General features: G+C 43.3%; 2 protein-coding genes across 2 annotated transcripts; one reads left to right on the top strand and one right to left on the bottom strand.

Moving 5' to 3' along the window:
* Positions 1 to 512: 512 nt before the first annotated feature.
* Positions 513 to 3,114, bottom strand: LOC103180776 (interferon-induced protein with tetratricopeptide repeats 5-like). The gene is made up of 2 exons (XM_007896813.2): positions 3,042 to 3,114; positions 513 to 2,279 (listed from the first exon to the last, which is right to left on the bottom strand). The coding sequence occupies exons 1-2, from the start codon at positions 3,044 to 3,046 to the stop codon at positions 815 to 817; spliced, it is 1,470 nt and encodes a 489-aa protein (XP_007895004.2). The 5' UTR covers positions 3,047 to 3,114; the 3' UTR covers positions 513 to 814.
* Positions 3,115 to 9,135: 6,021 nt separating this feature from the next.
* On the top strand, positions 9,136 to 10,313 carry ch25h (cholesterol 25-hydroxylase). The gene has a single exon (XM_007896814.2). The coding sequence runs from the start codon at positions 9,147 to 9,149 to the stop codon at positions 9,963 to 9,965; it is 819 nt and encodes a 272-aa protein (XP_007895005.2). The 5' UTR covers positions 9,136 to 9,146; the 3' UTR covers positions 9,966 to 10,313.
* Positions 10,314 to 11,478: the final 1,165 nt, after the last annotated feature.

The following is an 11,478-nucleotide window of genomic DNA, read 5'->3' as shown; positions in this document are numbered from 1 at the left end:
TATCAAATGCAAGGATTATTATTATTATTATTATCACTGTTCTGCACAAAAATTTGGCTATGAGATGGAAACCATTAGGAACTCAGAGTTTGGGGTCAAATGGGCAAAATGTATAGGTGATTATTTTCAGGGGCTCGTAAATTACAGAAAGAAATCTGCTTCTAGTTAGACATAATCCTACAGATTTGAAGATGTTACTAGTTCATCTTCCTTTTTCCAGTTGCTGAAAATCTCCCTCGCCCCCTCTCTCCGCCCGCCCCCCTCCCCACTTCCACTGAAAGATTACTCCCACTCGCTGAGATTGGAGTGAAAAATGCAACCTGTGATTTTAATAATCAAATTCGTGTTAAATTGTACCACTAAAAATATCACCATTGATATTAATTGCTCTGTGGAGTGGCATTCTCTCCCCCCCCCCACACACACACACCCCGATTCAGTAATATTACTGAGTATCTCACCAAGTCCTTCAATGTATTCATATCATTCTATTCACACACTCCACACATGGGTTTAGTTGCAAGAGTTTATTGACTTCATATTTGCATTCTCAGCTAGAAAACATATCTATGAGAGCATAGATCTGAGAGAGCAAAGACAAACATATTGTGATGAAACTACATTTTCAATATTTATGCATGAAACGATTCAAAATTATACATATACTAAATATATGCGTATAAAGTTTTCTAAGATAAAGCGCTAGTAGCAATATACATTAGGTCAGTCAAATTAAATGAGAAACAGTTTTAAAACATATACTACATTGAATAATTCTTTCTAATCAGCTATCATGCAAACGTTTCATTTCGTTTCAGGTGAGAACGTTATTTTCCTGCATAGAAAGGCATAATTCAATTAAAGCATTGTTATACTCTTCATTGTGTTGATCAAATTTGGTTGCCTTTTCAAGACACTCAATAGCCTTTGGCGTCTCCCCATCCAATTGGTACATTAACCCAACAAAATAAAAGACTTTGCTGTCACTTGAATTATTGTTGTCATGTTTTTCTGCAATCCTTTGCAAATTAACGCGACACATTTTACCTGACCTGGTGTCCTTGCTGATTTTCAAACCTTCTAAAAAGAGGCTGGCAGCATTTGAATCAGATTTTTTCTGATTCTGCTGAAATAACCCATACTGTAAATATACTGCCTGTTTATTTGCATCATGACTACTCTCTAATCGAAGTAAATCAGTGAAAATCTGTTCTGCTTCCAGGTACTCTCTGTTACGTACGCAAATGTTTGCAAAATCCAATTTTGCAATAGTAAAAAATGGGTTTTGTTCAAATGCCTTTCCAAAATGAAACTTGGATTTTTGAATGCATTCCGTTTTCTCTTGAAAAACTGGGGCATGAGGAATGTTACTGACCGGATCTTTGTCCAGTGTAAGGAATTTGGATCTGTAACACAGCCCCATCTGATGGTGTAGGAATGATGAGTGTGGTGCGCTCTCCATGGCTCTCCCCAACAATGCTATAGCTTTATCGACATCGTCTTCTTTCCTGTAAAATTTGGCTGCGTAGCGAATCGCCAGCGAACCATCGGAAGAGACCCGCAGTGCGTTCTCAACTAAGGCAGAAGCTTCCTCTCGTTGGTCGAATTCTTGCAGTCTCAGTGCCAAGAGCATCATAGCCATGGATCGGTTTCCATCGAGTAGTAACACCCGTCGCAATTGTGCTACCGATTCGCTGTTTTCGCAACTCCCCACCACTCCGGACACAGCTTCCTTACGCCACAGGACGGTGGCTAAACCCAGATTCCACTCGGTGTCGAGAGGGTCTCCCTCCAAAGCCTGAATGAAACATTCCTCCGCTTCACCATAATAACCTATCGAATAGTTGAGCAGTGACCAACCCTTCTCCCCACACACTTCGGGTATCTGAGCCGCATCACGCGATGGAAATTGGTTGCTCCAGATGTCCTCCAGCTTGTCCAGGTAGGTCTGGGCATCCGTCAGTTGTCCCCTGTGATAATACACCCAGGCGTAGTTTCCATAGGTGACGATGCTCCTTCCAAATTCACTTGGATGGTCCTCTCGCAGAATCTTTTCGGCTTTCTCAAGGTTTCGTAGAGCTTCTCGGTAGTCGCCTTGCAAGTGGTTTACGAAAGCGAGTTGGTTGTAGGGCATCGCTTTGTATTGCACAAAATCCTCTGGTAAAGTTTCCAGTTTTAGTTTCATTTTGTCCAGTGAGAATTCCTTTTCCTGGAATCCCCAAGTGAAGTGGCATTCGAGATCATTCAGTTTCGCTTTCAGGACACCCTCGGGTTCGTTGCTGGAAGCAAAGGAACGACGTCAAAGCACTCAAGTTAAATTAAATGAAATTAAGTTAAATGAACATTTTAATTTTTCATGGTAATATTTTAGGCGTGACCTACAAACTAATTCTCGAAGTCCCGGGGCACAGCAGGAATATACATCGGAAAGCATATTTTAAGGAATTGGATGCAATATAGTTCGAATTGAACCGCAAATTAAAAGAAAGACCCTCAGAAGTACAAATGTAGGTCTGCTGTTCAGCCAAACAAAATATCCAGTCCATTCACTTTACAGTATTAATTGGCTCTGACAGATTCCAACTTCCCAGTTCCTTTCATCACATTGAGAGCAGGTCAAGGAGGTCAGGACTATTCTGACATCTATACTTTGGGCACTGTGCTATTCTTGCTGTATGCCATAAAATGTGCACTTATCAGATGCCTTTCACCCAAAGTGTTTAACAGTTGTGGCTAAGGTTTGTTGGAGCTGTGGGTGGGAGATAAGGGGGTGAGGAGGAATGATCAAAACCACATTTTGAGATGTACCTTGAAATTCAGATCCAAGGACACAAGAGCAGGAGGAAATTATTTCCAGGTTGGTTGCCTTGATGCTTCATTGGTAGCTATGTGCTTATTGTAAACAAATGCAGATAACCCTAACTTTTCATTTCAATGGTTGGCAAATTACATGCACCCTTTCTCCACAGCAGAAAGCGTAATTGATTCTAAATAGTGATGCTACAGTTAAACAAGCATAACACTTAATAGAAAGCTTCTACCTCATGGTGTTGGAAGTGCTGTACGAACGAATGGATCAGGTCCTTTCCCACCTTTCCTTCCCAAAGACTGAGTGTGACTTAATCTTAACGATCGTTAATATACCGTGAGACTCCACCTGAATCACATGATGTATGACATTTGTTGCTGGAATGAGAAACTGAAACTACTCCGAACAATTCACAACAATCCTCTTTGAACCCATTTCCCCACCCTCTGTCACCAACCTCATCCTGTCCTTGAAACCCACCCACCTGCTCCCTGGACCCCATCTCCACTCCACTCCTTATCTCCCAGCTCCACCTCCTTGCCCCACTTCTCACAGATGCCATCAACCTGTCCCTGTCCTCTGGCTCTGTTCCTATTCCCCTAAAAACTGCCACCATCACTCCCACACTGAAAACACCCTCCCTTGATGCATCGCAGCTATCAAGCTACCGGCCCATCTCCAACCTACCTTTCCGGTCCAAAAATTCTTGAAAGAGTCATCGCCTCCCAGCTGCGCTCTTTCCTCTCCACCCATTCACTTCTTGAACCCATCCAGTCGGGTTTCCGTGCTGCCCATAATACGGAAACCGCCCTGGTCAATGTCACTAATGACATCTTGACCATCTGCGACCAAGGCTCCCTCTACCTCCTCGTCCTCCTCGACCTATCGGCCACATTAGATACGGTCGACCACTCTATCCTCCTCCACCACTTATCCTTCCACCTCAACCTTCCAGTTCCTGTCCTTGAGTGGTTTAGATCCTACCTCTCCCACCGCCTTCACTTTGTTTCCACTCACGGCTTTTCCTCCAGCCCCCGCACTGTCTCGTGTGGTGTCCCTCAGGGCTCTGTCCTCGGTCCCCTCCTCTTCACCCTCTATATGCTCTCCCTTGGTGACATCATCCGCAGACATGGGGTTAACTTCCACATGTATGCGGATGACACCCAACTCTACCTTTCCTCCTCTACCCTCAACTCCACGACCACCAATGTCCTGACAGCTGCCTGTCCGACATCGAGTCCTGGACGAGAGACAACTTTCTTCAACTCAACGTGCGCAAAACTGAGGCCCTCCTGATTGGCTCGCGTCAGCGCCTCTGCACCTCAGGCGCTGACAGCATCAGCATCCAAGGCTGCACTCTCCACCTCTCAAAGCCAGTCAGGAACCTCGGCGTTCTGTTCGACCCTGAGCTGTCCTTTCTTCCCCACATCCACACCACAACTGGCACCGCCTTCCACCACCTCCGAAACATCGCCAGACTACAGCACTACCTCACCCCTCACGTTGCTGAAACTCTGGTCCACGCCTTTATCACCTCAAGGCTGGACTACGGGAACTCTCGCCTCGCCGGCCTTACCGGCACTTCCCTCCACAACCTGCAGGTCATTCAGAACTCTGCAGCTCGTGTACTGTCCCGCACCAGGCTTCGCGACCACATCACTCCCACCCTCGCTTACCTCCACTGGCTCCCCATCCCCCAGAGGATCAAATTCAAGATCTTCATCCTCACCTACAAGGCCATTCACGGCCTTGCTGCCTCCTACCTCTCCGACCTACTATCCCCCTACTTATCTGTCCGTATTCTCCATTCCTCTGGCTCCGGTCTGCTCCACGTCCCCCGCCCTAACCGCCCTACCATCGGTGGCCGGGCTTTCAGCCTCTCAGCCCCTAGGCTCTGGAACTCCATCCCCCAGTGCCTTTGCTTTGCTTCCTCCCTTTCCTCTTTCAAGGCCGCTCTCAAGACCTTTCTCTTCAACCGTGCCTTCAGCTCCCCTCTCGACTCTCTACCCCCTCTTCGCTCCCTCCCTCCCTTCCCTCCCCTCACCCTGACCCAACTGTCCAGCGCCTTGGGACGTCCTCCCGACGTGAAAGGCGCTCTATAAATGCAATCTTGTTGTTGTTGTTGTAGTATACCTTTATCTGGTTTGAAGTGCACACTGCATACCAGAAACTAAGTTGCTTTACTGTACTCGATGTTTGATTGATTTTCAGCTGCTTACACCTGATGCTGAAACATGGTTGATGCGATTTGAGCTCATATTTTTTTGAAAATTAGTTAGGCTGTTTTGCCTTCATTTTGTCACAAGATGGCAGTGATGATCAATGTGAATCAAGGATCTCAAAATGAAAAGGTTACAAATACCACATAAGACTAGACAATTGATTATTTCAAAGTTTAATACACATAAATGCAAGGTACACATAAGTGTATGAATGGGAGACATATGTAGTCTGTGGATGGGATGGAACTTGCCAAGTGGGAAGCTGAAAGAGACCTAGGTGTGTTAGTTGACTTATTGCTCACCACAGTTTGAGGCTGAAACAAACAAGATAAGAGATAGGATTTTGAGCTACATTGCCAAATTAGTTGTGGTTGGAACCCTCAAGGGTCAGACTCAAGCTCTACAGAGATCTAGTCAGGCCATAGCTGCAGTACTGCATACAGTTCAGATACATAAGGGAGGCTTCCCAGGCATAGTGACAATACAGAAAAGGGCAATGAGGATGATTCCCAGTGTTCGAGGAATAAGCTATGAGCTATGTTTAGGGTTCCTCAGTGTTGGAAAGAAACATATCAGAGGGGATTTTAGAGATAAATATAAAATTTTAAATGGAATTGAGAAGGTAAATTCAGAATAATATTTTTTGATGTGTTGAGACAGAAGAACCAAAGGCACAGGTTTACGGTTGCGAAGGGTAATTTCAGGATAGATACCTAGAAGCATTTCTTCACCCAATGGGTAATTAACAACTGGAAAGGATTATTAGCAATGGTGGTTGATGCCGGGATGCTGGACTTATTTAAAAAGTATTCGAATGCAGCAATAGGAGAACATTAGGGTAGGTATTTTGGAAGGATGAGATTAATTGAGCAGAATCTCTTAAACCTTATGAAAAGGGAGGTGTCATCCTGGCTCAGTGATGATAGTCTTGTGTCTGGGTCAGAATGTTATGGGTTCAGGTTCCACATCGAGACTTTGAGCTCACATTCTAGGCTGATAGTCTGGTGCAGAGCTGTGGTAGTGTTACATTGTCAGAGGTGCCACTCTTCAGATAAGATATTAAATCGAAGGTCTGTCTCCATGTTCAGGTGGATGTTAAAGATTCCCATAATGCTATTCGAAAACAGAAGGAAGTTTCTCCCTTTGTCTTGGTCAACAATCCTTCAGCTAAAATTGATCGTTCACTTCATGGCTGTTTGTGAGACATGTTTTTGTGAGAAGGCAATGTACTTCTACTTGGACAAGACCAGCTTTCTGAATTTCTAATTCTATGTGCAATTTGGCTGCTGAGTTTGCCATGAGCTGCCATATACAGTCATTACACTTCACAGAAATTCCTTGTGAAGCATTTTGGGATGTTTCAATGTTATAGGCATTATATCAAATGCAAGGATTATCATTATTATTAAAAAGTAGTTGATTTTTTGCTAATTTAAAAAGCACTCAATATATATCTGAGCAGGAATAGAAAGAAAAACAGTTAACAATCTGATGAACAGTTAACAAATTGTTTTTAAATGTTGATGGTCCTGCTTTGAATTTTATTTCATCTGGTTAAGACTAGGAGGGAACGTTAAGGTTAAGTACAGATTTATCATAAAATCAGAAGATTAATTCGGATGAAGAAGGCCTTTTGAACCATCTGATCTCATACTCCAGAATACTCACCAAACCTCCCGACAATGTTATAAGATTAATATTGTCACTCAATCATTTCTGAGCTTTGAAGGCAGTGGAAATATTAAATGTCTAATGCAATACAGTTTGTAATATTGGGGTGAAAATGGCAAATGTGATGTGATAATTTCAGGTGAGATATGTTCTGCAGATTTGCTTAATAACCTTTGAAACTGTCCCGAAACACCCCTCAAACTGATTCAGGTTTTCTTATGTTTATTGTTTAACAATTAATTCACATTTAAATAAGTTCCTGTAACCTGAAAAGCAAATCTTGTAAACCACTAGAGGGCGCTGCAACAATGCATATTGACAATTATAATAATAATAATAATCCTTGCGTTTGATATAGCGCTTTTCACGTCGGGAGGACGTCCCAAAGCGCTTCACAGAACACACTGTAAAGTGAATTGACTGTATATTTGTGGGCGAACGCGGCAGCCAATTGCGCACAGCAATGTCCCACAAACAGTCGTAGATTGAAAATGACCAATTTTTATTATTGTTTTTTGTTTTGGAGGGATTATTATTAGGCGTGTATAGTAAGGAAACTTGCCCAAAGTTTCGCCCTGCCTGGAATTGAACTCAGGTCTCTCACTTGCATTTGGAATACTTTCTGAACTGTGTTTCATTTTCTCAACTGTGTGTTCAGAATCAAAAGTGTCATTAAAAGATTGGCCTAAATGGTTAAGCTATGTAAAAAAACCTTAACCCACATGTAGTTCACATTTTTACTTCCACATTCAATTCATTTCAAGGTGGAAATTAAGAGGTGATGTCACAAAACAGAAATGAAAAAGGCCATTGAAACTCCTTATGACATTAAATTATTATTGTACTTCCCCCAAAGGGCTACTTCCTGGGAATGTTTATTTTACACACCATGTTGTTTGATGGTGACAAAATATTTTTTTCCATGATGACATCTCATATAAGTGGCTAATCTGCTGTGATGATTTAATTTTCCTACATTATCTCAATATGTTATCAGGAAGGAGAATATAATTTTTTTTTAGTTAGCATTTGTCTCAAAATAATGAAATAAGGTAATGCATATTTGTAGGAAAAATGCAACTTAAATTGTCCCACTGTCGCCAGGGCATTTCTCACATCATACTTGGAACCAAGAACATTTAAACACTAAAGAATATTTGAAACAATGAGCTCAATATCTAGGTGTGTGCAATGACCCAGTAATCTTCAGGTGAGGTAGGACTGTTACAATTCTTTCAGGTTGCAATCCTTAAGTGTGGCAATCTTTCTTTTTTGGCAAGCTGCCATCTAACTTTCCAGGTGGTTTTGTTTGTCCAAAATGATGCAACACTTGGGCAAAACTTAACTCCCAATTAATATACATAACTGGATTAGCTTTTAAAATAGATTCTGTTCCTTGAACGAATAAAAATAGATTCAATGTTTAGAGATAGTTGTAATAAAAAGGATTTGAATAGATAACAATTCATGGGAAAGAAAGGAAATGCAAAGTGAAGATAGATGAGACGAACAGGTTGGGCAACTATCAACAGTAATAATAATCCTTATCATTGCGCCTTTTCACATCTCTGAGTCGTCTGAAAGTGCTTCACGGGATATACTGTTAAGTGGATTGACTGTGAATTTTGTGGGCAAAACGGGGCAGTCACTTGTGCATAGCAATGTCCCACAAACAGCCATGGAGTGAGTGATCAATTCTATTTCAGGATTGTTGGCGTTTTGAATAGTGCCATGGGATCTTTATCATCCCCCTGAACCGGCAGGTGGGACCTCGGTCTAACATCTTATCCAAGGATGGTGCCTCCAACAGTGCAACACCCCTCAGCACTGTGTTGAACAATTTATGTGATTGCAAGTCTCGACAAGGGGCTCGAAACTCACAACCTTCTGACTCAAAGGCGAGATTGCTAACACTTCGCCAGGCTGATGCACATAACTTGGATTATTGTAGTCTTCTCAGACCCATTGATACCACTTTGGCATTAGTCCAACTCGGTCCGTAACTGTCTGCCCAGTTCCTTGAGACGTCCTCCCCATGCGAAAGGCGCTTCACAAATGTAATGTTGTTGTTGTGGCTGTAGTCCAAGCTGTGATTATTTATGACATGAACCCTCAAAGCTGTATCTAGATCGGGCACTGGTGATAACGACCGAAAGTTTAGTGTATCCGTTGGTAAATAATAAGAAAAGTCTTTAATATTGATAATAATGAAATACAACGAGTACGACATTATTTTGAGACCCCGCTGGTTGATGTCTATGAGTCTATTCGAAGTTGCAAACCAGGGGCGTGGAGGGGGGGGGGGGTTAACAACTGGATTTAGATTCGTTTCCGTTACGTAGTGAAATCCGCCCTGTTTGTTTAACGAAAGGATGAGGGTGGAGCATATAAAAGTGGTGCATGTGCAGCCTCTCACATACACACACTCACTCACAGTTGCAGCAATGAATTGCAGTGGAGAACATCAGCTCAACAGCCCGACGGCCCGGGACACGCCGACCCTGCAGCCACTCTGGGACCTCATCAGAAGTCGGGAAGCTTACTTGCAGTCGCCTTTTTTCCCAGTTCTTTTCTCCTTCCTGGTGTACATGGGGTTCTGTCTGCCTTTTGTGATCCTGGACCTGTTGGCAGCTCACGTCTCCTTGCTGAAGAAGTACAAGATCCAGGTTCAGAGTGACCCCAGCCTGGGGATGATGGTGACCTGTGTGCTCCAAACCCTTCACATTCACACGGTCTTCATTTTCCCACTGAGTGTGATGCACTGGTACTGGGCTACCGAGGAGCTGCCGGAGTTGGCTCCACCTTTGCCCAAAGTGGTGCTGGACATCGTGGCCTGTCTGCTCCTGTTCGATTTCCAGTACTTCGTCTGGCACTTGCTGCACCACAAGATCCCTTGGCTCTACAAGACCTTCCACAAGGTTCATCACAAGCACACGGCTACTTTCGCCCTGACCACCGAGCACTCGGGCGCCTGGGAGACTCTGTCGCTGGGGTTCTTCGCTGCCCTCAATCCGGCGATCCTGAACTGCCACCCGCTCACCAAGATGCTCTTCTTCATCACCAACATCTGGCTGTCGGTGGAGGATCACTCGGGGTACGATTTCCCCTGGTCCACGCACAGGCTCGTCCCCTTTGGGCTGTACGGGGGAGCTCCCCATCACGATTTGCACCACATGAAGTTTAAAGCCAACTACGCGCCTTACTTTACGCACTGGGACAAACTCCTGGGCACCTGGTCGGCGCCGCTCGACGCATCCCATTGATTCAGTGCAACTGCACAATGAACGTGGACTTTCGAAGAACTTTCCTCTGCCGGCCACCGAGAAGAGCAACAGCTTGCAAAAGCTGTCAGTGCGATTTTTTTTTGGGGGGGGGGGAGGCGGCTGGAAGGGGTTAATGTTGCACTTTAACGATGGTACGACTGTTTGAATGTAACTTTTTGTAATGGGTGTGCAAAGACACTTTCTAAGTTATCAATGTAATTATTGGAAAATCATGTTGTTTTATACCAGAATTAATATAAGCTGGGGAATTATTTCCTACGCGATATGTGTTACAGATTGTTCTATATTTAATGCACAGTATTTAATAATAAAAAAAAAGTTAGTTTACTACGCTTGTGTTGGTGTGATTGCATCCAATCGGAACAGCGAGTTAAACGGGCAAATATTAACAAACCCCGCAAGACATTTTAAATACTGATCCGCAAGTAAATTGACCATATAATCTAAAGTGTGGAATTCTGGGAAAATGTTGAGAATTATAAAACAACAACAACAGCAACAACGACAACAACGTGCAATTATACCGCACCCTTCAAGCAGGGCAGCGTCTCGGAGCGCTTACCAGAGGAGGTGACCAGTAAGCATGGTCGAAGAGGAAATAATAATAATCCTTGCATTTGATATAGCGCCATATCACATTTTCGAGGCGCCTCAAAGCGTTTCGAGAGTCTTCACTCGTGACCTAAAAGAGGGGAAGGAGGGGGAAAGGTGGAGGGATTGAGGCAGAGGGTGCCAAAGCTTCGGGGAGAGTGACTGAAAGCGTGGCTTCCCATGATGTAGCTGAGGATATGAGGGACAAGCAGGAGACAAGCAGAGTCTGGGAGAAAGCAAGTCAGAAACGTGGGGAGATACCATGGCGTGAAGGTGTCTATAGACGAGTGAGAGGATCTTGAAATCAATCCGTTTTATAGAAGACAAGATAACTTTACTTAAAAAAAGTTTGCTGTGATTCCTTCACGTAGGTAAATAATGATTTAAAAGCTTTTGATTAAAAATATTTTGAAGGGTAAAAGTCACTTTTTATTTCCAACTAAAAGCATATCTGAAAAACTCATTCATCAAAGCAATTGATCTGATGCTTATTTCAGCTTTCACTAAATGTTTTGATCATTCTAATTACACATGGGTTTTAATCCAGAAAATAGCAACTTCCCCTCCTGAATAGTGTGCTTTCCCTGCTTGACTTACAATACTTTGGAATTTACCACAACGTGCTGAATAAATAAACAGATGACGCAAATAATTACTTCCTCTTTTCTTATCAAGTAACACGTGTTTTCAATGCCCTGCTATAGATTGACTGCTTTCTGCTTTTGATTTTACCATGCCTCTGAGTGATAAAACAAATACAATACAAAATTACATTTGTATAGCGTCTTTCATGTCTGGAGGACGTCCCAAGGCACTGGACAGTCAGTGATTTGGACCCTCTAATCAACCTGTCCATTCTCTCCATTCACCAGGCTCTGGCCTGCTCCATGTCTCCCACCCG

This window comes from Callorhinchus milii, unplaced genomic scaffold (genome assembly GCF_018977255.1).
Source record: "Callorhinchus milii isolate IMCB2004 unplaced genomic scaffold, IMCB_Cmil_1.0 Scaffold7, whole genome shotgun sequence".
Classification (NCBI taxonomy): Eukaryota; Metazoa; Chordata; class Chondrichthyes; order Chimaeriformes; family Callorhinchidae; genus Callorhinchus; species Callorhinchus milii.
This window is presented reverse-complemented; position numbering and strand designations above follow the sequence as displayed.

Coding starts and splice junctions, on each gene's coding strand:
- ch25h (XM_007896814.2), top strand. CDS start 9,147: ATGAATTGCAGTGGAGAACATCAGCTCAACAGCCCGACGGCCCGGGAC.